This window comes from Capra hircus, chromosome 4 (genome assembly GCF_001704415.2).
Source record: "Capra hircus breed San Clemente chromosome 4, ASM170441v1, whole genome shotgun sequence".
Taxonomy (NCBI): domain Eukaryota; kingdom Metazoa; phylum Chordata; class Mammalia; order Artiodactyla; family Bovidae; genus Capra; species Capra hircus.
The window spans coordinates 97586954-97614250 of NC_030811.1; the positions used below are offsets into that span (position 1 = coordinate 97586954).

Genomic DNA, 27297 nt, shown 5'->3' on the forward strand with positions numbered 1-27297 from the left:
TGAAATCACTTAAACAAGTGCTTTCTGCCAGCTAGAGATTCTCAGCCACACAGGATTTCCCCCAGCTATACACTTTTTTTATTGTTTTGTTGCTAGGTCATGCCTAACTCTTTTGGGACCCCATGGACTGTAGCCAACTAGGCTCCTCTCTCCATGGGATTTCCCAGGCAAAAATACTGGAGAGAGTTGTCATTTTCTCTTCCAGGGGATCTTCCTAACCCATGGATCAAATGTGTCCAGCATTTCCAGGTGGATTCTTTACCGCTAAGCCACCAGGGAAGCCCAGCTCTATGGGCTAAGAATAAAATACTATTAATTGATAATTTGGTAATTCTTTACAGACATACACTCACATGTTTTAAATGCCCAGAGTTACATTTATAAATAGTCTGGATGCAAATACTGAGTTCCATTGTGACCAATCAACTTAAATTTTATTTATATCTGATAACTCAAGCATTTAGGAGCTTAATGCTAAATAACAATGTTGGATTACAAGGCAGAATATACGATGTACAAATGATAACTTTCACAATATAGATTTTTATAAAACACTGTTACCATGTTTTATTTACCTGAATGTTAGAACTCAGAAAAAAAAATCCCCTTACCCACCAAGTATGACATGCTTGAACTCAGCACAACATGCTGTGGATTTTCAAATGTAGGTTGCTGAGCTTTACTCATTTAAAAATATGCCTATTGTAATTAGTTAACTTTTTCATATATATGTATTTGAAAATATAACAAACATTTTACATAATGGTAAAGCACACTAATGGAAGAACCATACCTATTTTACATTATTCACAATAACTTTCATTTATTTAGCACATGCACTAATATAGGCACAATATTAGAACTTCATATATTTTCTTTTAAGTCATATACAACTTTAAGAAATAGGTATTGCTGACTCCATTTTGAGTAAGACTCAATTCTCTAAGGCTACATAGTATTTAAGTAGCAGAGATGGATTCCACTTGGGATTTCTGACTTCAAATCTCATCCTATAATTCACTCATTTATTCATTATACCCTTAACTATCTGTGGACAAAATGTAAGTTGCAAGCTTAGAAAGAATGATCTGTTCCTTAAAATATCAATATCTTTGCCAGAAATACTGCTTATATGAGAATATATCAGTTTCCAAAGAATTTGAATTTCAGGAATCCTATTGCACAAGCCATTTTTATCTACACAAAAATATATTCAGTGCACCATGAAATTGCAAGGACTATAAAAGGGCTATGCTGATTAGCATTTATTTTGGTCCAAGAAGTTTTCTGTTCCATTTGGCCTTAATATATATAAAAAGAGCTTTACTTTTAATTGCACTTAAATATATTTTCCTAAATGACAGTAATTGAGAAGTAATTGACAAAATACATGCAAATATACGAACAGAAACATATATATGTATCTGAATATATAACAGAGAATACATGGCACTCAAACCTTTAAGCACACATGGGAGACATTGGTAATTGATCAGGACTGTTTTTCACATCAAGCTTAGACATGCCTTAGGAGTTCTTCTCAACACATTATTTCAGGCACTTCAAATTGCTTGATTTTTTGAATGTTAAGATTGATTTATTTCTGCATTCATTTATAGTGATTTTATCAGGCACTGATCTAGGATTTAATGTGAAACAGTTAAGCAAAGTCATTTCTCTATGAAGCTTTGATTAAAGTGTAGGAAGACCAGTATTAAATAGATAACATTTTAAATTTTATAAAAAAATATGCATACACACAAACATATAAAGGAACAGAGTCTAATGTTTGACCAGGAGCAAGAAGAGCTGTCCAGCAGAGTGCAGAATGGATGTAAGAGCCCAGTATTAAAAGCACAATTATTGTGATCAAGAAACAAAGATGGGGTTGGTGTAGCTGGATTGCAATAATAAGGGATGAGTGTGGCTGTTACATAGAGAATCAACTGGAGGGAGACAAAATGGAAAGTGATTGACTCATTAAGGTGATGGCCACAATAATTAAGGCAAATAAGATAATGGGGGCTTAAAACATGTAATGATAGATGTGATGAATAATCATCCAGTTCGGGATTTATTTTTAAGGTGGATAGGGAGAAACTTTTAATTAGTTTTTATTGTTTCAGGATTCATATGCGTTCTAGATACTTATGTGGACAGAGAGAAAGGGCATTTATATATAGGAATTAAGCTCCTGGGGAAAATCTGAACAGTGTTGACTTAAAAAAATAGTTACAACCTAAAAGCTCAGGGTTATGTTTTATTTGGTGGGAATTTTTAGGACGTCAAGCCCGGGAGACAGCCTTTCAAGTAACCCTGAGAGAATTGCTCTGAGGATGTGGGGGCAGGAGTCAGGATATATAGAAATTTGCAACAAAAGGCACGTAGTATGAACATCAAAAATATTTTTGTGAATTAAAACCAGATATCTCAGGTTAAGAAATTTGGAGCTTTTTCTGTTTGGGAAGATGCAAGAATCTGGACACTGAAATCATTCCCTTCATATGCATCTCAGCTATCTAGGACCAGCATCCTGCATTTTTTTCACACCCTGAGCTCCTCAGTGCTCACCATAGGGAGTGGCTGCAGCAAGGTGGTATTGTTCTTCCTGGTTGCCCTTAGGGGTCAGAAATCCACATTTAGAGGGATGCAATTGCTGATCTCTGTGATATCCTTGTTTACTGATATGGCAAGAATATTCCTTTTCTCAACAGGGAATATAAACTTAGTCTTTATTATCAAATTGAAGTCGAAAGCCTTGGGTGTAAATGAAGTTACCTAGGGAGTGTGTGTAGACAGTGAAGATGAGAGGCCCAAGGGGAAGGTCAAGGGTTAAACATTGAGATTATAAGGCTGGAGGAGGAAAAACAGAAAAGACTTAGGGAGAAGTTAGTAAAGTAAGAGGAGAGCTAAGAAAAGTGTTCTGGAACCCAGTTGAACCAAATTTTCTAGAAGAAAAGGTCAATTCTGTCAAATGCTGCTTAAAAATTGAGAAGTTAAAGACTGATCAACAAGTGTAGCAAATGAGCAGGTCACTGGTGATTTGAATAAAAGGTGATTTGGTGCATTAATGGTGATAAAGGTTTATTAGGTTGGGTTGGAAAGAGTGAGAGGAGAAGTAATAGAAACAGGAAGAAGACAACTATGAAAATGTTTTCTGTTCTGGTGAATATAAGTATTAGCTGGGAAGGAATGTGTGTTTTAAGTTTTATGTCACTCTTGATCAATAGTAGTTTAAGGGTCTATTTTCAATATTGCATGTATTTATAAGCATTAAATTTAGTGCTCAGTACAAATTCCTTTACAGTCCTGTAGTATTATCTGTACCATTGTTTATGAAAATGATTAGCTTTAGTAGTCCTTAAGAACTTTTAACAGAGTCATAATTGGGCACCTGTGATAATATGTTTTGGTTTTCTTTCACCACCTTTATTTAACTGATATTTTGGTCATGCATCTATTATATATTTTGAGCCAGTTCTAAGCATCTGGTTTCATATTATTCACTAGAAACCCCAAATTAGGAAGCTGGGTCCAAGTTAGTAGCCATGAGATTCTTTTCTATGTTGCCTTTGTAGTAAAGCAATTAAATATTTTCAATATTTTGATACAAGATGTTTTCCTAACAGGAAAGACAAGCGACAGTGAAAAGGGAAAAGGGTGGTTCCCATCAGTCAAACAAAGTGACCGACAAGAACAAAATGCAAAGAGCCAACTCCGTTACTGTGGATGGACAAGGCCTGCAGGTAGGATTATTTTAATCCAAATTTTAGTAGCTTTCATATTTGTTACTTTGGTGCTCTTAGAAGGGCATATGTCCAGCTATCAACACATTTATTTAATGTGCAAATTTGTTCAGTAGATAATTTTAGAAACATTTTTATTAATTTATCAAGATGTCGGTTTTATAGTTGACAGAGTGACATTCTGATTAGATTAATCATTTATGACATTGTCTTCATTTAAACTTAAATTTATAAGAGATCTTTTGTTAATCTGAAGCTTTTGCAAATTAGTATAAAATATATACATTTGTTATATATATATGCATTATTTATTTCCAAGCATACTTTCTCCTTGTATATATTATTGTATCTATTTGGAAGTCATTTTGACTGAAAAACATGTTTTCAGAAAATAATAAAATGAACTCTTCTGTGTAGAATTTTTTCAAATTAATAATAAAAATAAAGAATCCATTATAATTTATCCATATCTTCCAGTGTTTTAAGTTGACATTGAAACTGCATATCTGTATCTGTTTTAACACAAGTAACTCAAAATCATGTTTTTAGTACTTTAAAAATCTCTGAGTTACCCCTAGGGGTCCCTGACATCAAGAGAAACATTTCTTACCATCTATATATTAAATGATTAATATTAATTAATTAATTAATAGTTTACTGTGCTGTGTCTTCGTTGCTGTGCACTAGCTTTCTCTAGTTATAGAGAATAGGGGCTACTCTTCCTTGTGGTGCTCAGCTTTCTCATTGTGGTGGCTTCTCTTGTTTCAGAGCACAGGCTCTAGGCACTCAGGCTTCAGTCGTTGTAGCATGCGGGCTCAGTAGTTGTGGCCCCCTGAGCTCAGTTGCTCCATGGCACATGGAATCTTCCTGGACCAAGAATTGAACCTGTGTCCCTTTCAAACATGAACACAATCAAAGAACTTGGCTTAATCTATGGATTAAGTTTTTGTTGTTGTTTTGTTTTCTGAAGTCATTTTTGTTTTGTTTTCCTATCTGTATGTTTCTGTCTTCCAATTTCTAATTCTTTTCCTTAAGAATATGCTGCAGTTTTCATGTTCTCCAAGAAACTTTACCAACCTCTTACCACACAAAGATATAGTATGTTACATATGTCAATTCAATATACTTTATATCTTTTTCACTTACCATTTTATCTGTGGTTCTATGGGTTATGTCTTGTATGTCCTCAGTTTGCAAGGACAGTTGAGATCACATGGTAGTTGCCTAAATGCTTTCTTTTTCATTATTTTCATTCACTGAAAACAATAATTATGCTAACGATAATCAGATTACTGATTTTTTGACATAATAAAACATTGTAAATAGAAAATTGTTTATGAGTCATTAAATTCAAATGTAAAAAGAGGAAATTCTGAATGATAAATTTATTTACATTGGTTAGAGAGTATAGAAGTTAATTATCAAAAGAGGAAGTCAATGTCTACACATTTTGAAAGGCATACTTGTGTGTTAAGCAATCTCATTGAAAGTCCCAAATATAAAATTTATCCACAATTATGATAGTAAAAACTTTTAGGTTAGTGATCCTGTGAAATTTTTAGTGAAAAATAATCTACATTTATAGTTTTAATAGGTCAGTTGATGATATTGGTTAGTTTAAATCTATAGTCAATCTGGGTTCCTGCAATAAAAATAACAAAAGGAAACCTAATTTTGAAATTTAAATATTTTCCACAGATTTTAAAATTCAAATATATTTCACAACATACTTCCAACATACCTGGATGGGAAGCATGCATCATTTCTTAAACAGTATACGCTAGCCACAGTGATAATATTTTATGAATATTAAGTGATCTTTCTCAATGATGTCTGAGATAATTATGAATTCTTGTCTCTAACATATAATAAATATTATTATTACCACTTTAAAAATGAATACATTGATGTTCTAAAGTAAAATTATTCCTAGGGCCTATCAGTTAGTGAGGTGAGAACGAAGGCCATCAGACTCAGAGTTTGTGTTACACTCTTGAGATCCCTGTTCCCTTGGTTAACAAATTTTAACAGGTCTGGAAATGCTAAATTTCTGACCTCCTTGCTCTTCCATGTACTACTTTTGCAAATTTTGAAACAAAAATTTGAAAGTGCTAGAATTATAACTGCTTTAGTCTCTTTCTTAATATTTCTATAGTTACACCTGTCTTACCTCAAACATCAAAACCAAAACTAAATGGTGCATGCAGAGTGTTCTAAAGACTTTAAACTGACATAGCAATATAAGATGTATTTTCTTCTTTGATTCTAAAGCATGCAAAATTTTCAGTCTTATTATAACTAAATCATATCAAAAAAATAGATGATTAACTTTCTCTGTGTATGTGTTTCCTTTTTCTAACCAGATAATAACTTTATAGTTTTCTTTGGCATATAAAATTGTCAGGTAAATTTGTTGGTTAGCAAAGGGAAGGCATCAGCCCTTATAACACATCAGTAAGTAAATACTATGATCATCATCACTTTAATTTTTATCTTAAAAATATTTGTACATAATCACTTCACTTTCGCTTTCACATGCAATCTCTTTCACCTCAGCAGAACGGACTAAAATATGATGCACATAGGTATTCACATAATTTGGGAGAAAATATTTAAAAAGTGGACAATAAATTATTGGATAGCTATTTCATACAAAATGGCAAAATAATTTTTGTTGTGGTAATCAATTTTAAAATAATAAAATGCTTATTCTTTGTCACAAAATTTAAAAATATCTTCCAGAAAATTAATTTTCTGCGAGTTATAAAAATATATATCACCAAAAAGCATTGAGTTGCAGCCCAGTTTGCATATAACTCAGTGACTGAAGAGATCTACATGGCTTATAGACTATTAATCACAGTTAAGCACATTCATCTTACTTCTTTCCAGCTAACCAGCATAATGATCAGGATTATTATTTCTAATTAGAGGAAGTAATAGATCATGTATAACCTTAGGATGAGTCTCATTAATTAACCCGAGTCCTAGGGGACTTCAAATAGAGGTGGTTAGGCACTCCGTCTTTGTCATCGCTCACACCACAGGTTTACATTTAATACATATGATCAAACGTAACTGAAACATGCAAACGATGTGAAAATACAGATGATTAGCTACATGAGAACAAACAATTAGAAAAACAGAACAGTTGTTTAAACTGTATTATGCCGATGTTACCTTGTCCCTAAACATTCTTTTGAGAAAAATTTCCGAAATGTGTCACTTACAAACCAAAAAGTCTATAGTGTGTAGTACTCTTAGCAAAACATAAAGAGGAACCTTTATAATGAAATATCTAAAAGTGAACTAGTGTTGTGCCCACCACAACTGCTCTTCTCTTTCCCTACTGTTTTTATTATTTACAATTATCTCATTCTTATAATTCCCCAAACTATAAACTACACATGCATATATGCACTATACAGAAATGTATAGCATGGGTATCAAATTTATTCTTTTTCTTTGATTATATGTATATGTATGTCCACTTTGGGATCCTCAGGCTTACTGATTCTTATAATCAGCTCTTCATTGTCATTTTAAGTCTCTTAAGTCTGGAATTCCTATTCTATATTTTGGGTATTATAACAACCTCTAAAATGACTTCTGGTCTCCATATATATAAAATGTGCTCAGTTATAAATGAAAATATGGAACTGAATAAGATGTGTCAGGGCTGAGAATCTGCCTTGTGTATAATTTATGTAAGATAGAGAGATTGGGTCTCATTAAGAAGTGAAGAGTAGGGGCATTGCCAAGAGCTTTGGCCCATGCACTGAAATGATGGAGTTGCCATTGCCTGAGATGGAGGGGGTTTGGATAAATAAAATTTGTAGTAAAATGTCTGATGCTGTTCAACATCCAAATGTATTGAGTGGGCAGACAGATATGTGAGTCTAGAATTCAGGGGTGAGAGTAGATATGAATTTGGGACAGAAAGGCATACTGATTGCACTTAATACCATCACATATGAATTTGCTAAGGGAGAGAGTATATGTCGAGAGAATGGTTGAACTGGGATCCCAAACCAGTCTGACCCTAAAGCCATACTCTAAAGTGTTTACAATATATAAATGAAACTGCTCCTCTATATGAGTAAATGCGATCTTGCATGATTTATTTTTATAGAGGAGAACCCAGTATGAGCTCTTTCCTACTGCATGTAGTGCCTTCACACCTAGTTTAGAACCATTCTGCAGGATTTCAAGTATCACATATGCTATAAAATATTCCTGAACACTTTCCCCCATCAGTGTTTTCTTTGCTATACTGTATTACCCATTCCTAATGTTTTATTTTTGTTTTTTTAAAGACTGCTCTGAGAAGGATTCCATAGACATACCTCCAGCACAAGAGTGGTGTGATGGGAAGCTGAGAACAGGTTCAGGGTTCTTTTACACATCAGACAGAGTAATTTGCTTTTCATCTGTTTTATATATTGTTCCACTTGAAATTATTTCAAGTGCTATATAAATATTTACTTCCAAGGTCAAAGAGTTGGGAAGATTCCCTGGAGTACGAAATGGCTGACCACTCCAGTATTTTTTCCTGGAAAATTCCATGGACAGAGGAGCCTGGCAGGCTATAGTCCATGGCATCGCAAAGAGTCAGACATGACTGAGCATACACACAGGCACAACAGAATTTTAAACATATTTGTATTTTTGTCTTCCTCTTTCCCATCCCACTAAAATCTATAACAAAATGCATATGAGATTTTAGGATGACAATAAATCAGTTTTCAAAGTAATTCTTTTACATTTTATTTCAGAGTTATTATATAAAAGTAAAAATTCAAAATTTGTCCTGTTAAAGACTATATTAGGTATAATTCAAAAGACAATTAGTGAACTCGAATGTAAAATTGATGTATTAGTGCTATCTAATCTTGAGATTTCATTCTAGTTTCATCAGTTGTCTCAATAATGCTTTTATAACAAAAGAAACTAGTTCAGAATCATGCAGCTTATTGATTTTTATGGTTGTGTTATGCTTATGTAAGAGAGTGTTCTCATATGTAGGCAATCCTAAAAGCCCAGGCTTCTTTTACTGAGGATGAAGAGGAATATGAGACTTAATTTACAAATTATAGACTCTGTCACTAAGATGCTGCCTCTTGTTGCTGTTCATTCGCTCAGTTGTGTCTGACTGTTTACAACCACATGGATTGCAGCACACCAGGCTTCCCTGTCCCTCACCATCTCCCAGAACGTGCTGCTTCTCACTTCAGGACTATAAGTGAACACAGTAGTTGTTTATTTTTAACTCATCAGACTTGAAAATGGCTCTGTAGTACTGTAGGTCTTTGGCTCTCAAATCTAAAAACACAGTCTTTGGTCTCCTACCCAAATTTAGTATGCTAGACTTTATAGTAACAAAGTTTAGCAGAATTCTGGAGCTTTTTGAATGAGCATTGAAAAAGATGCTGATGTGCCTGAAACCATCACATTTCTTACATAAATACCACCATTGTTAAATGATCCCCTGATACCAGAATTTCTTGGTTCTGATATGGAATCACATATTGCTCCTTCAATGGAAGTTATGTTAGGTCAGGTGACTTATGTGTTAGAATAATGGTCAAATAGGCACTATTCTGTAGTCTCTGATAACTTACAAATAAATATTGAAGTGTTTAATGTTTAATTTTTATATAGTATTATTTAACAAGTCTAATTTATGGGAAGGGGCTGTGTGAGGAAAAGTTTGATAGCTTGGTTTTATTTCTGTTCTTCCATTTGTTTGGTACTTAACTTTTGTGATGTGTAGAGTATCATCATTATCCTCAATTCTTTATTTAGATTCTCTCGTATTTTTTAATCCATTTGACATAATTATCCATCTACTGACTCCTAAAAATGACGTCTAGGTTTTTGTATCTTGAGATCCTCGGCAGACTATATTGAGGCTTCCCTAGTGGATCAGTAGCAAAGAACCCACCTACCAGTGCAGGAGGTATGAGTCTGATCCCTGGGTTGGGAAGATACCCTGGATAAGAAAATGACAACCCACTTACCTGAGAAATCCCATAGACAGAAGAGCCAGGCAGGCTATAGTCAATGGGGTTGACGAAAGTGTTGGATAAAACTTAGTGACTAAACAACAGATTATACTATATTCTGGTGGGATCTTCATAATAATGTTTCCTCAGAACACAATTTGCTGTTGCATGATACCAACCTTTTTTGATAAATCATAATTATGTCTTTCAACATTTCAATTAATAAACCTTTCTGAAAGACATTCCAGGATATATTTTCAAGTGAATGAGAAAATTTGCCCAAATAAATGTAATGTAATCTCATGTAATGGTAAGCTGAATGTTGAATTTTCAGATGATCACCCTAACTTAGTATTTGGGTTCAGAGGCTATGTTTTCCTAAAAATTTTTATTTACCTTGAGAATGCCACTTCCATTTAAAAATAAGGACTAGCAATTTAAATGAAGTTAAAAAATCAACTAAGAGCCACATCTATTACTTTTTTGCATGTGAAAATGTTAGGAGTGCCATCTGATTTGTAATAGAGTGAGAAGTAAAGGAGACTGAGTACTAGTTGTCATAGGTGTGTTTTGGTGTTCAGCTTTTAATGAGAGTGAGGGGAAGACGCACTGCAAGTTTGTAACACAATGGCTTAACCTCAGAGGCACCTTCTGTACAGTAATAATTGAGCTCATGGAGTTCAGGGGAGAAGAGCTGGAAACTCACTCCAGGTTCAGCTCATCCATCTCATCTCCCAACTGAATAGAGACTAATCAGAAACAAAATCCATGTGCCCTCTTTACAAAGGGAAGTAAAACTGAGTCAGAAAAAATAGCTTGTGAGGAGAACAAGTTAGGTAAGAGTAGAACTGTGAATGTTTTATTCAACCTCCTCATACAGTCTGAAGATGTCACCAATTTCTCAGTGCCTATAATCATTAGAAAAATGGCATTTCAGAGGAATTAGAAGAAAATAGATTGGTAGGATATTTTAACATATTGTTTAACAAGCAAAAGGAAAAAAGATGATATGATGAAATGGTTGTTTTTAATCTCCTCATTGAATATTTCAAGTACTTTCTAAGGGAAAAATACCAGAGCAATAAAGGATATTTCAAATCTACTTTCAAAAAGTAGACTGATCTAAAACCTTTCAACTTAATATTTATTTAGAGAATTATGTTTGTTGCATGTTTTATTATTAAAATATTATTATCATCAAACTATGTTTAAATGGGAGTTACATAGTCATACATTGAATAGAAATACTTTTATTTAAAAGAGCTTATCTGAGTTACATAGTCATACATTGAATAGAAATACTTTTATTTAAAAGAGCTTATCTCTTAACATGGAACTTAAGTAAAATACAAGTGTTCTTTGCCACTCAATCAAAAGATAATTTCTCCCCCTCGTCAATGAAATGCTATTACCTTACCTGCTTTGTTTCTGGTGATACTTTTCATTACTAAATATATATTTATTTGTTTCTCATGTTTATCTCCCAGATTATAAGCTCCACTAGAGCAGGCACTTTTTTGGACTAAATCAAGTATATAATGATGAAAAGTGCATGGTGTATAGGGACTCAGTCAATTTAATGAATTCCTGTTTAGCAAGTAGCCTGGATTAACTGGCATTCTGCTTCTCAAGTAGGAAAAGAAAGCATTGAGGAGGTGCTGTGCAGATGGGGACTCAGGCTGAAGGTGGCCTCAAACGATCTTATTTAGAGTCTCGTTCACAAGTCGTTGGGAAGATGGATTCCAAATGTGCTACAAGCTCTGGAGTAGGGATCATTTCTAAGATGGATCTAATTTGAGCTCTTTCTTTCCTAACTTTCTTCCCCACTGTATTCTGCTTTATTCTGGGTGGTTTATTCAGTGTCCCACAATTGGACCTATTGTTTTCATCTCATAGCTACTGAGAGGTTATTCTCTTTCCATATTATACCTGCCTTACCCTCTGCCCCTGTTCCTAGTGGAGTGGGTATTCCTATTGATACATATGGAGACAAAGCACAGGATTTAACTAGGTTATTAAATAGATCTAGTATCTAGTATCTATCTGTGCTGTTTATCTCCTCATTACAGGACAAAAGAACCATATTCTTGAATTTGCTAATTGGCATGTCATAAAGTAGAAATAACAAGGAGTTCTCTTTATATCTAATGTAAATAATTTGTCCACATATTCAACTTTTCTTCTAGATCACTCCAGTTCCTGGTACTCATCCACTTTTAGTTTTTGTGAACCCCAAAAGTGGTGGGAAGCAAGGAGAACGGTATGTTTTTAAAAATCAGCTTTATTTACTGATTTTTTAAAAAAAATCAGCTTTATTACTATGTCATATAAATGTGAAACTAAATTTATGGTATAAAAACATTTAAAACTATTATCCTTCATGGTTCAGTAATTTTAATGTGAAATAAATGGTACTGTCATCTCTGTGTAACAATGTATATTGGTATGATCTCTCCCTGTTTTACAGTTGAAATTTTAATATAGTAATGGCCTTTTGCAGAGATTTTATTATCATATCTCAGATATCTGAATTCTCTCCACCCTGCCTATTAACTTCCCTAGCCATTAATAAAGAGCTTTGCATATAGCACAGCTCCATAAATACAGTTGGATGAAAATTCATTCTCTAGAGGGTCAACAGGTGACTTCAGGTAAATCATCACCCAGTAGTAAGGAACGAAACTCATCGCCTGCCCAGTAGTGAGAAATAGAATTTACATTCAGCTTCTAGACAAAATATATTTTAATGATTATCTGCATGTGTGTTTGGAGAACATGATGACATATACACTGGAGAAGAATAGTATATTTACTCAGAATAACAATGAGCTGCATTACCTATAGTCTCAGTATTCTTGTGGACACTATTTTTTTTCCTTTTTGTAAAATTAATGATTAAATTCTAATAATTACTAAAGATATTGAAGTTGCCACACTGAAGAGTAAATTTTATGTCATCCTCAGTTCAGTTCAGTCACTCAGTCGTGTCCAACTCTCTGCGACCCCATGAATCACAGCACGCCAGGCCTCCCTGTCCATCACCAACTCCCCGAGTTCACTCAGACTCACGTCCATGGAGTCAGTGATGCCATCCAGCCATCTCATCCTCTGTCGTCCCCTTCTCCTCCAGCCCCCAATCCCTCCCAGCATCAGAGTCTTTTCCAATGAGTCAACTCTTCGCATGAGGTGGCCAAAGTACTGGAGCATCAGCTTTAGCATCATTCCTTCCTAAGAGTGTCATAAACGGAAATTTAGTTGTTACCTGATACCTTAATAATTTCTAGGAATTTTTTACTGATCCCAGCCAAAAAATAAGCAATCAGATAAAAGCATTCACAAAAACACTATGATAATAAAATAGAAATTTCTATTGTGGTTTTACCAAATAACGAAGTTGTAATGTTTCTATGAATAATGGAATTTTGAAAAGTAATTTACTTTTCTATCATTTAACTTTCCAACTTTATTTCAGTTAAATGAAGCATGGTCATTTTCCATTCAATAAAATATTATTTCTGCTTAAAAAGTTTTCCCTTTTTATCACCATATATATTTTAAACTCTGCTAAATATGATAGAAATTATTTTAAATAACTAGTGGCTTATTGATATAGAGTATTTATAATGTTTTACTAAAGAGACTAGTTGCCTTACTTTTAGACACATGAAATAGTAAATGATGATGATAAAATCATTTCCTCCTTTACTACTCATAGTTTGTTGTTGTTTATGTTATAGATATCTTGAAAAGAAGCACACTCTTCACAAAGCAATAGATGAGACTAAAATTCATATTTGAAATTAGAAACAAATGGAGTATAAAGTGAAAACATTTTTCAAGTGGAAAAATCTCCCTCAAATTAAAATAACATTAATCAAGCCAAATGACTCTTAAATGAAATATCTTTCTCCCTCTTCTCCTAGTACCTAAAAATAACTCTTTAAAAAATATAGATAGATACACTGAAATTATCAATAAATTAAATTTAATGGGGCAAGGAGGATATTTGAGTTCTCCTGTACGCACACTCCATGGGGTCGCTAAGAGTCACACACGACTGAGCGAATTCACTTTCACTTTTCACTTTTATGCATTGGAGAAGGAAATGGCAACCCATTCCAGTGTTCTTGCCTGGAGAATCCCAGGGACGGCAGAGCCTGGTGGGCTGCCGTCTACGGGGGCGCACAGAGTCGGACACGACTGAAGCGACTTAGCAGCAGCAGTATGCACACTCACTCACGTTTTGCCCTTTATACGCTAAAAAGGACCATTCAAAATCAAAAGAACTGTAAATATGTTTAAAGGAGATCTATTATGTGTGTGATCATAAATGCATAGGAGCCATCTTTCACAAATAATGGGATTCTATTCAGGGTTTTCTTTTCAAAATATGTTTCTTCCCTGGTGGCTTAGATGCTAAAGAATCCACCTGCAGTGCAGGAGACCTGGGTTCAGTTTCTGGGTTTGGAAGATCTCCTGGAGGAGAGCATGGCAACCCATTCCAGTATTCTTGCCTGGAGAATCCCCATGGACAGAGGAACCTGGGCAGGCTACAGTCCATGGGTTCACAAAGAGTCAGACATGACTGAGCGACTAAGCACACAGCACAGCATTCAGGGTTTTCCTTTCAAAATATGTAGATTTTCTTCTTTGATGTATTAGGTAAGCAGGAAAAGGTCACAGAAATAAATATTCACACATAGGTAGTTTCCCATACCTATCAACAGCTGTGGAAGTGCTCACACATCATTTAGACGGCAACACTTGAGAGAATCTAGTCTCTGCTAGAAACTGGGGATGAGATAGAAGATATAGTCCTACAGGGAGGCAGACACATAAATAGGTTTTCTACAGCAGCCCCAAGGTAGAAGCTTAGTTAAGCGTGTTTAAAATAAAGTTGCCATGGAAGTTCAGAGGAAAACAGTCATTGTCTCTGAAGACTCAAAAGTCTAGCTTTTGAGTTGGTTCTAAGTACTCTTGCCTGGAAAATCCCATGGATGGAGGAGCCTGGTAGGCTGTGGTCCATGGGGTTGCTAAAAGTTGGATAAGACTGAGTGACTTCACTTTCACTTTTCACTTTCATGCATTGGAGAAGGAAATGGCAACCCACTCCAGTGTTCTTGCCTGGAGAATCCTAGGGACGGGGGAGCATGGTGGGCTTCTGTCTGTGGGGTCGCGCAGAGTCGGACACAACTGAAGTGACTTAGCAACAGCAGCAGGTATCAGACAGGTAAAGGAAGAAAAAGACATAATTGTGGATGGGTGTGCTGTTTTGGTAGGGAGCCAGAAGTTATTCATTGGGGTTGAAATTTAAGAGGAAGGAGGAGAAAGATGAGAAAATATAATAAAATATTATATATGTTTCCTGACTGGCAGTGATTTTTCTTCTTGGAAACAGCATGACTGTACTTAAGTAGCAGAACAGAAGGAGGCTGTATAGGCAAGACTTTCACAGATCTGATGAGAGAACTTGAAAGCCTGAAGTAAGGCATGAGATAGAATAACCAGGTATGGTAGACATTACTCAGTTAGAAGGTACAGGATTGTCCTCTGTTTCAGGTGCTGGGGAAAAAGAGGTCCCGAGAATGACTAAAATCATTCTTAAGACACTGGGTGGTAATCATTATTCAAGATCTAGAATGCAAGGGTATTGCTCAAGGAAGCAGGATGATATAAACAGATATTTGGAGATTTCTATCGGTGAACATGTGTGTGTATGAGAAAGTCATTCAGTCATGTCCAACTCTTTGTGACCCCATGGACTATACAGTTCATGGAATTCTCCAGGCCAGAATACTGGAGTGGGTAACCTTTCTCTTCTACAGGGGATCTTCCCCACCCAGGAATCAAACTGGGGTCTTCTGCATTGCAGATGGATTCTTTACCAACTGAGGTATCAAAGAAGCCCTATCAGTAAACATGAGATGGATGCATTAAGATATATAGTAGTATTTTCACATGTATGTAAAAGCTATTTTTAAAAACTAAAAATATTTCTTTACATGTGATATTTTGCCTCAGAATTCTGATATGGGATTGTGTGTATACTTGGAAACAGTTCTATTGTATTGGTTATACAATGATTAATTTATTTCAGAAAAAAATGAATTGTTTGATATGTTCCTGGTGAAATAGTTTAGTAATTTTGTGAGCTAGCTCATCAAGCTGATTGTTTATGTGAAGTAATTAAGCAGATGGGATCACAGTCTTCACTAACATACGTACATACATACAAAGTGTCCAAAACCATTTTATATATATGGGATAAATAACTTTCATCTCTGTTAGGGTGGTCCAATTTGTAAATTACACAAGGATCTATTAAGAAAAGATATTGAACTAATTTTATCCTGGTATTTTAAAGTATTTATTTGAAATCTTATTAGATAAATAATATGCAAAAGCAGGATAGAGAATGTTCCAAATCAGTGTGCATTTTAGAATAAAAACTTGGAGGTACCACTAAATTTAATTTTTTTCTTCTATGTTTTCACCTTTATAGAATTTACAGAAAATTCCAATACCTACTAAATCCTCGTCAGGTTTACAGTCTTGCTGGAAATGGACCAATGCCAGGGTAAGTCTAAATATATTATTGCCATTAACTTATTTACTACTAATTAATTAAATAAGCAGCCTGACAAACCTAAAATAATGTTATTCAAATACAGCAGCCAGATTAGTATAGATAACAACACTGAATATCAACTACATAAGAGTAACTAATGCTGGTTTTCAAAATGACCTGTTTCAATCAGATTGTCCTCCTTTTAAAAATATTGTGAAGTAATTCTCATACTATGCTAATGTTAATAATAATAATAATAATTGCACCACAAACATACACGTGTATTTGCTGGATGCTGAAATAACTAAAGCATCTTTTGGTTGGAAGTGCTGCTCTCTTTTCCTTTCTTTATTAAGTGTAAGATACAGATCTACTACAGGAGAAAAAATGCTGGTTAACAAAGACTGGAAATCATAATGTGATTTTTTCATTTACTACCTACCAAATCCAATAGCTATCACTCTCTTATAAGATACCTTGTAATAGGCAAGATGTAGTGAAATACAATTATTTTTCAACAGATACCATATACTTTTGATGTCATCAGTCTGCACTGAAATAAATCATTATTAGTTTGGCCCATTTAACTAATTAATGTCATCTTTCACTGATCTGATTTCTGTCTATCAACATGATAGGAAACATTATACCAGATGAAACAGAAAAAAGGTCTATAAACAAAGTTCTTTTTGAAAAATATGTCAGTATGATCAAAGTAAGTCTTCTAGGTTATTCTCAGAAATGAGAAAGCAGATGTTAAAGTTGTCTCTTAAATGCTCAGAATAAAATGTATGCCATCAAATCTTCTGTTAGATAAATGAAACTATATGCAATTAATTAGCACAGGCTCCCACACTTACACTCATCTTTTTCTTCCCTCCCTGCTACCTGTTGTCCAGGGCCAGTTTCAAATGCTGAGCAGTGATGGGTGGAACCACCTTGCTGTAGAAGGCAGGCTCCCCATAGGAATTTAGTTCAGAACACTGCCTTTGTCAAACTCCAGTAGAGGATCATGATCAGATTATTGACTAACTCAGCCACGTGCAGTAAGTTCCAGCCTTGTCAAAGACAAGCAAAAGTAAAGCCTTGATATTAACACAGATGCTCAAGCAGGGCGCCTCTTTTTCTTGTTCTTTAATATTCTCTGCACTTGAAAAAAATAGCTCTTACTCTGCAGGGGCTTCCCAGGTGGCACTAGAGGTGAAGAACCTGTGTGCCCATGCAGGAGCTGTAAGAGATGCGGGTTCCATCGCTGGGCTGGGAGGATCCCCTGGAGGAGGGCATGCCAACCCACTCCAGTATTCTTGCCTGGAGATTTTCATGAACAGAGAAGCCTGGCAGGCTACAGTCTGTAGCATCACAGAGACTTGGACATGACTGAAGCGACTTATTCAGCACTCACTGCAGGATTAAGGAACTGTGCTTTAAGAAGTTTAGCTACTCCAAGACCTCTGTAGCTCTACTAGACCAAGTAAATCTAGGATTTGCTGGTATTTTATAGTTAAACTAAATGTCTGCTGACTCACAATTATAAACCTCATCATTTAACTGCCCTGTGTTGTCATAATCTTCTCCATGAAATGAAGAAATAGGACCAGCATCATAGGATAGTTATGAAGTAAATTTGGGATGAGTTCCATGAAGTGCTTACTACATAATATGTCCCTGATGAATTGTATTTGTTATCAGTATCATTTGAGGTAATGTTAGTTAATAACATAATTGCTGTGTAGCTTTATGTAAATATACTGTAGTAACATTGCTGTTAGCCTTATTTTCACATTTCATTTTTTCTACTGTACTTTAAATATATATTACATGTTTCCTTTTACTCTTTGACTGTTAGGCATCCTATTACCTTATCTATTTTAATATTTTGAAAAATGAAAGTAAAATATGCACTTGTATAATTCTACACTACAATGAATATAATTTAGAGATTAAGTTAAGGGCCTCATTTTAAAGTCGAGCACCTTTCAGGGTATTGTCATTGCAAATTGTTTGTGTGTATCCTCTAAGACCTTCTATAAATCTAGATATTAATATATGTATATTAGGGCTTCCCAGGTGGTGCAATGGTAAAGAATCTGCCTGCCCATGTAGGAGATGCAAGACACATAGTTTCAATCCCTAGGTCAGGGAGATCCTCTGGAGTAGGAAATGGTACCACACTCTAGTATTCTTGCCTGGAAAATTCTACGGGCAGAGGAGCCTGGCAGGCTTCAGTCCCTGGGATCACACACAGAGTCAGACATGACTGAGTGAATGCATTTGTATATATACAGTGTATTCATATATAGACCTACATGTATGTTTTGTATAGATAAATAGATCTTTTGTATAATTTAGAGTATAGTTTTTTATTGCTCTGCAGCTTGCTTCTTTTTACTCAAAAGCATATGGTAAATATTGTCCAAATTCAGTAGATACTGATAAGCTTAAATGTTTTTAAGAGCTGTACAGTATTCCACAGTTTTTTTTTTTTTTTTAATTTTAGCTACTCTTACTGGGAAATATTTATATTGCCTGCACTTTAAAATTGTTGGAATAATTTAACAATCAATCTGTTTTTAGAAGCATATTCAAATATCTTAAATTTTACTTGTCAGGTTCTGTTGAATTACTATACAGAAACTTTGTATTGAATTATAATCTCCAAAGCAATATATAATGTTTTATTTCCCATAACATCTTTTAAATTGGCTATTTCAGTAATTTCTATTTTTGTCAAAGGTAAAAATATATCCTTATTTTTATTTGCATGGTAATCAGTTTTAAAGTTGGAAATGGCATTAGTTAGATAGACTTTCCTATAAATAACAGAAATAAAATCTAGTTTCTGATCCAAAATAGAGTTTACTGAAAAGTTATGAAGTTGCTCATAGAATTAATGGAAAAATGAAGAAATATGTTTCAGAAAAGATAGGAATCAGAGCAGTTTGAGGCAACTCCTCAACTTGGAATGGCTGATTCTTGTTAATGTACGACAGAAAACCACAAAATTCTGTAAAGCAATTATCCTTCAATTAAAAGAAAGAAAGAAAGAAAGAAAAGAACAGTTTGAGGAAACTCTGACTAAGAAGACAGAGTCCATAGTTTACTCCTAAGAGAAATTGATTCCAAATGCTTTAGGTATCCTTATTCTTCTATTCAAATCCTTAGGAGAATCATATTTTTGGTTTTCCTTGTTTCCCATGTTACAGTGTTAGCACGTTGGAATAGGGCTTCTTGATTTACAAGATTACTATCAAATTATTTGTTTCCTCAAAGCCAGATGAGGATGTCATAACCTGAGCATGAAAGACAGATTCTTGGCGGGAGTAAACAGTATGTGTTCACCACCATCCAACCAGCAAATTATCCAATATCTTTTCTTTTCTGAAGATAAAAGTTGAAAAAAAAAAAAAAAACCAATCATTACTAATGCTACTAAATATGTCAGCAAAAATACACGTCTTCCTAAAATGTAGATAACCCAGAATCTTGTATAGTTACTATATCCAGCTTCAAGTCCTGGTTCTTGGAAACATTTCTGGAGATGAGTATTTTCTCCTTTATCTTTATCCATTTGATCTCAATGTACATAAATACAATAAGAAAAATATATATTTAACTATAAGTGAATTTCATTAAATGACAGTGTTAATAATACAAAGAATGAAACACCTGTAAAACCTATAGGCCTATAGGCCTATAGTCCTAGTTTTACTACTGATTAAAAGCTATAGCTGAAGCATAAAACATTTCTCAGTTTCTTGGAAATGTTTCCCTGGTGTAGGGACTCAAGTAGTTTTAGTTTTAGTTTGGTCTGAGATTTTGGTTGTACTGTTTGCGTAGAGCAGAATCCATTTTTCACTTACTTTGAGCGAAAGGTGTGGTAGTACATGGCACTACTAGAACTGTTTAGCATATATTTCCAGATCTCCTTCCAGGCACTTGATTTTGACTTTACTCCTTTCACCTTGGTATTAAGCGTGGTGTCTGACTTTCTCTTACAATAAAGTGTGACCAGAAAGTAGAGTTTCCACTTTTTCTCTTCCTTTACCACAGTGATCAGCAGCATTGGCATGAAAATATGGTGAGAGAGGGCCCCCCTCCCCAGCCTTGCCCAACCAAGATCTCCATAGAATGAATGATAAATAAGCCTCTGTAAGATTATGCCACTAATACTGGGGGTTGTTTGGTACTGTGTGTAACCTCACCCTTACAACTAAACCAGCGATTGGAGCAGAAATCTTATTTACTACTCCCTACTTCCATTGTAGATCAGTGAATCTATTTCTCCTTGGGAGTTACAGTCAGTTTTATCCCAATCAACATCATATTTGTCACTTTTGCCTATTTGTCTAGTGGTATGAGGCACCTCAAAATGTCTAAGTATTAGTTTTCAGCTTCAATTCAATGAAAATTTTATCTCAAATGGTAGCATTCCTCTTTGGTGTTAAAACATTTGAAACATAAGAGTTAAACACCTAGAGAGTCTGAAGCAAAATGTTTGAAAGAGTATATTAGCCAGTATTCTTTACTGGAACAGAACCAATAGTATGTATTATGAAGAAAGATTTATTATACGGAATTGGCTCACATGTTAATTGAGGCTGACAAATCCAAATTTATAGAGTGGATATTTATTTTTTCTTTCGCAGGCTGGTAAACTGCTATAGAACTAAGAAGTGTCAATATCCTAGTTCAAAGGTGATCACACTGGAGAATTCTCATTCCTGGGATAGGATCAGCGTTTTGTTCTATCAGACTTTCAATTGATTGGATGAGGCTCACCTGTTTTAGAGAGGGCAGTTTGCTTTACACAGTCTACTGATTTAAATGTTAAATCTCATTGAAAAATACCCTCACAGAAACACCCAAAGTAATGTTTGATCAGCTCTCTGGACATCCATTGCCTAGCCAATTTGACACGTAAAATTAAGATTCACAGTGAGTATTAACTATAATAAATTATGTTTCAATACTCAAACTCCAGAATCATTTTGGCTCTAGAACCATATTTTCTGAATTGGCTAAGACAGCATCATATAGTTCAAATATATATATATATATATATATCATATATATATATATATAGTTCAGAATATATGACATAGCTGTTTCTTAGTGCTCCTACTGATTCAGTGACTGAGTCTTTAGTAGGTCATTTCAATGTGCTATGAACAACTGTTTCTCCCTGATAAAACATACAAGACGACCTTTATGTCTCTAGGGCATCAACCCACTCTCTTTCTTCCTTCTCAGTGAAAGGCATTTCTTGAAAGGAGACAGCAATATGTGAGACACCATGATAGTTTATTGGAGAAATAAATGGCAACCCACTCCAGTATTCTTGCCTGAATAATCCCATGGACAGAGGAGCCTGGTGGGCTACAGTCCATAGTCTCTCAAAGAGTCAGACCTGACTGAGTGACTGGGCATATAATAAAGCATTCAGTAAGCCATTTGCTGTGACCATTGACAAAGGCATAATGGGAAGGAAAGGTTAGTACAATTTCTAGAACCAGTGTCTAGGTAGTAAGGACAAATGGCTGCAGTTGTATTATGGAAAGGGACCAGTGACTTTAGGTTACCCTTAAGTAAATGGGTTAAATTCCCTTGAGTTATAGTAACATATTGGAATTCACTAATTGGTTCATTTAATGACAATTGAGTACTCCAGAGTCAGTAACTGCTCTTCTTGTTAAAGTTAAATTCGTGTTCTTTATCCCTTCCAGAGCTTCTGTCCCTACCAACATGAACATGAGTGTTTTGAACACTCATGGAGTGACTATGAAAAATTGCCAACTGGCATTTCTTTGGAGCAGGAAATACTGGATCCACTCTGAGAAATTCACTTGCATTAATTTTCCTCCCATCACTAATAGTCCATTCTTATCTTTTCCAATTCCTTAATAGGGTGACACATATTTGTTATTAGTCAGTATTATTGAATTCATGTGTTTCCTCAACTCTGAACATCTCTCTATCCACTAAAGGTAAACAGGAAATTTTATTGTTTGAGATGTTGCCCACTGGTCAGAGGTCATTTTTTTCCTTATACTCAAATTATTCCTGGTTTAGTTGTACTGCCACTGTAGCCTACTGCCAGCTACTTCTCATATATCATGGATAGGCACTGGAGAATGAGTGCCTCTTATTTTATCCTTAAACAGTGAGAATGGAGGACTCCCTATGAGGGCATAGGTATGGGTTGTAAGAGGGTTTGGGAGTACAGCCTGATGTAGAATATCTGAGGTGTGGGCCTAGACAAAGCTCCCCAACTGGTTATATGGAGATGGCATGGATAACCACTGATTTAAGAGATTAATTGCTATATAATAGGTATTACAAGCCATACTGATATGATGGAGTCGGAGTAACTTCCCAATTAAATTAATAATAAATAATCACTTTAAATTATTTGACAACCATGAATCTTCTGTGTTACCATTTTTGTAGGTTGCCTCATATGGCTGAATCAGGAATCTATTTTGATCTTTATTCAAATTTAGAAAAACAATATCTGATAGTCCTAGGTTTGGCTACATGCCTATCCCATTGTTTGGGTCAATATAGCTGGCTTCTTTGTTTGATAGATGTTCTGATATTGTATTGAGCAGCGTATTTCCTCTATAATCAAATAAGGCCAAAGCAACAGATGATTCAAACAAACACTTTTTCTTACATATATTAACTTTTTATTTCCTGTGTAAAGCATATGCCCTTTTACTTGCCTGGTTTCATTTTGATTTGTCTTTTCTCATGTTCATTTTAAAATCTTATGACATAAGTATTTACATCATCATTTTATATATGTTGGAAGAGTTTTCTTTTACTTTGTTCTAGTTGCTTTCAATTTATATAGTTTGTTCTTTTTTGTCCATATAAATACATAAAAATTTCATCTGTTAATTCTATGCTGAATGCTTTCTCAATTTTATGTTTTAGAAAACTTTTCCTCAAGCCAAAATTACTGAAATATTCTTTATATATTTTAGTCTTTATATTTTGTTTTAAATTCTAACCTTTAATCTTTGAAGATTACAAGTTTTTTAGAGATGCATGGACAGAAAGGATGACATCAGAATGGAATGCTTTTTTCCTTCAGATCAAAATCTAGCTGTCCCAACAAAAGTTGTTCATTATTTCACCATTTTACCACTGATTTGACATCCTTCATATAAGGTGAAAGCATATTTATGTTAGACTATCATTGCACTTGTCTTTGCTTCATTGATCTTCTTATTGATTCTCACTAGTGACTGTCTTTTTGTAAGTCCCTATTATGCCCTCAAATTTAATGACATTTACTCTCCTCAATATGTTGTTATTGTCTTGAATCTTAAAATATGAGTTTGAATGGAATTGGATTGAATTTCTAGTTTAATCTTGGTCATTTTCTTTTATACTATTTAAAAGCTTTATTTCCCCCCATGATTAGCAAATGGGTTTCATATTAGTTCAACTGGAAATTTTCTTCCTTTATTTGCCTTTCTCATTGACCACACTGTTGGCAGGAAAATTACTTTCCCACTGGGGAAGGGTGTCCTGTTTTATCTCTGATGTCAGTGCCCAGGCTGCATGGCTAGTGGTAGACCCACATTTCTAAGAGAGCTGCTCCTCAGATGTATTCCAGGAGGCAAATGCCATAGGTAGCTGTTCAGAAACAGGATTCTGCTCAGGCGATGCTATAAGCCTTCACTAATCCCATAGCTGACCTGCTCACTGGTTATAACTCCTCCCATCCCTGCTTCTAGCTGTACCATCCCTGATCCTGGGTTGGCTGCAGGAGGTATCTTTACAGTGGTGCCCTTTCGATGTATTGCTTTGAAACTGTTCTACTCTGTAAAGTTTCTTTACTAACCTAATAACCATTGTGATTTTATTTTTATTTTTGGTTTATTACTTTTCCAATGCTGCTTTTATTTTTTTTTTAAGCAGAGAAATTATATGATTTATTGCACACTATTCAGCAGTAGTTCATTAATACACAAAGAATAGAGCAGTATGCTAAAATACACCATAGGGAAGCAATCAGAAACACATAAAAGTGGTTCTGGGCGGAGCTCATGGTCTAGTAGGGCAAGAAAAAAGTAGATATATTTTTTAAAAATACACATTTTATCTGCCACCTTGAACCTGCAGAAACTTTATTCATTCTTTTAATTTCCTATCTTTCATTTTTCCTTTTCCCCAATTTTAAAATCTTCTGGAGTACATCTCTTTCCTAATCTTATCTTTATGTCTTTTCTCACATTTTGTTTAGAAGCTTTTTTTTTTTTTTAATGTATTGAAGCCTTGCTGATACCTGGTATGAGTTAGCTAGAACTACCAAAACTCTCCAGTCACTTCCCTTTTTATCTTTGTTTTTAAGACATAAATAAGTGTTTGTTTGTTTTTATTATTTCTCTTTACATAAACTCTTTCACTCTGGTAATGACTATTTTAGTTAAACATATCTGAAACTAGAATCTGTATCCTATAACTTGTTTCATCCTAATGAACATATTGTGATAAAATTGAATAATTTGTTTGCTGGTACAAATGTGTTGCAAAAAAGAAATATATATGTGTGTATATTTATATCACTGGTCTTCATAGAATGAGTTTTCTTTCCCTCACAACATGATAATAAATATGCACATCTCTAGCTGTTATACCAACTGCATATGCTAATGTGACTTATGAAAAGTTAATATCAAGTTTTCTGTATACGTGTGATATTGGTTATTCACTCTGACTTTAAGCTTCATGAAAGTACAGATGGCTTATTCTCATATCATCCCTAAAATATTTAAGTAAAAAATAAAAAGTATTTATTGAATTGAAAAAAATATACAAGATCAATATTTTTAAATTATGTAAACTTTTTTCCAGATCTTTCAGCATAGTTAGGGATAAAGAATTGTTCTGGAATGAGTGCCTTATAAAAGTCTTTGGTTTCATCTACCTGAACTAAATGTAGAACATATATAATTTAAAAAAATGAAATGTAACAGTCAACATACAGATTTGCATATTCCAAGTATTACACATATTTCCATATTAAAGCCTTGGAATATATTCTCCTGTTAAAATAAATTTGTAATTTAGAAAACACATAACACATTCCACAGATTTCATGACTTTCTTAATTTAAAATGCTATTTAATGTAACAAAATTTCTACCATATTTTACTTAAATAAAAACCCTCTTGAATCAGAATTTAAGACCTATTACTTATGTCTCTTGTTATGAAATCTTGTTATGTCAGAGAGCTTAACAAATCCTTAATATGCTAAGAAACTGTTAATCAAAAGAAGAAATGAAGAACCCCAGGGTTAGTAGAAGGAAAGAAATCATAAAAATTAGAGCAGAAATAATTGAAAAAGAAACAAAGGAGACTGTAGCAAAAAATCAGCAAAACTAAAAGCTGGTTCTTTGAGAAGATAAATAAAATAGACAAACCAGTAGCCATACTCATCAAGAAAAAAAGGGAGAAGAATCAAATCAACAAAATTAGAAATGAAAGTTCAGAAATCACAACAAACAACACAAAAATACAAAGGATCATAAGAGATTACTATCAGCAATATATGCAAAAAAAAATGGACAACTTGGAAGAAATGGACAAATTCTTAGAAAAGTATAACCTTTCAAAACTGAACCAGGAAAAAATAGAAAATCTTAACAGACCCATCATAAGTACAGAAATAGAAACTGAAATAAAAAATCTTCCAACAAACAAAAGCCCAGGACCAGATAGCTTCACAGGTGAATTCTACCAAAAATTTAGAGAAGAGTTAACACCTATCCTACTCAAACTCTTCCAGAAAATTGCAGAGGAAGGTAAACTCTCAAATTCATTCTTTGAAGCCACCGTCACCCTAATACCAAAACCAGACAAAGATGCCACAAAATAAAAAAAAAAAAACTATAAGCCAATATCACTGCTAAATATATATGCAAAAATCCTCAACAAAATTCTAGCAAACAGAATCCAATAACATATTAAAAAGATCATACATAATGACCAAGTGGGCTTTATCCAAGAGATGCAAGGATTCTTCAATATTCACAAATAAATCAGTGTGATATACCACATTAACAAATTGAAAGATGAAAGCCATATGATTATCTCAATAAATGCAGGGAAAGCCTTTGACAAAATTAAACACCCATTTATGACAAAAACTCTCCAGAAAGCAAGCATAGAAGGAACATACCTCAACATAATAAAAGCCATATGTGATAAACACACAGCAAACATTATCCTCAATGGTGAAAAATTGAAAGCATTTCCCCTAAAGTCAGGAACAAGACAAGGGTGCCCACTCTCACTATTACTATTCAAAATAGTTTTGGAAGTTTTAACCACAGCAATCAGAGAAGAAAAAGGAATAAAACGAATCCAGATTGGAAAAGGAGAAGAAAAGCTCTCACAGTTTGCAGATGACATGATTCTCTACCTAGAAAACCCTAAAGACACCATCAGAAAATTGCTAGAGCTAATCAATGAATAAATGAGTAAATTTGCAGGATACAAAATTAATAAACCAAAATCCCTTACATTTCTATACACTATTGTGATGAAAAGAATAAAATACTTATGAATAAAGCTACCTAAAGAAACAAAAGACCTATATATAGAAAACTATAAAACACTGATGAAGGGAACCAAAGATGACACAAATAGGTGGAGAAATATACCATGTTCATGGATCAGAAGAATCAATATAGTAAACATGAGTATACTACCCAAAGCAATCTATAGATTCAATGCAATCCCTATCAAGCTACCAATGGTATTTTCCACAGAAGTAAAACAAATAATTTCACAGTTTGTATGGAAATACAAAAAACCTTGAATAGCCAAAGCAATCTTGAGAAAGAAGAATGGATCTGCAGAAATCAACCTGCCTAACTTCAGACTATACTACAAAGTTACAGTCATCAAGACAGTATGTTCGTGGCAGAAAGACAAAAATATAGATCAGTGGAACAAAATAG

General features: G+C 34.3%; 1 protein-coding gene across 8 annotated transcripts in view; it reads left to right on the top strand.

Moving 5' to 3' along the window:
* DGKB (diacylglycerol kinase beta) overlaps window positions 1-27297 on the top strand; it is an 876578-nt gene that overhangs the window by 321604 nt on the left and 527677 nt on the right. For all 8 annotated transcript variants that reach the window (XM_018047359.1, XM_005678984.3, XM_005678985.3 and 5 more), the window contains 3 exons: window positions 3630-3746; window positions 11938-12011; window positions 16254-16328. In XM_018047359.1, coding sequence (XP_017902848.1) covers window positions 3630-3746; window positions 11938-12011; window positions 16254-16328 — 266 coding nt within the window. The remainder of the gene's footprint in view (window positions 1-3629; window positions 3747-11937; window positions 12012-16253; window positions 16329-27297) is intronic.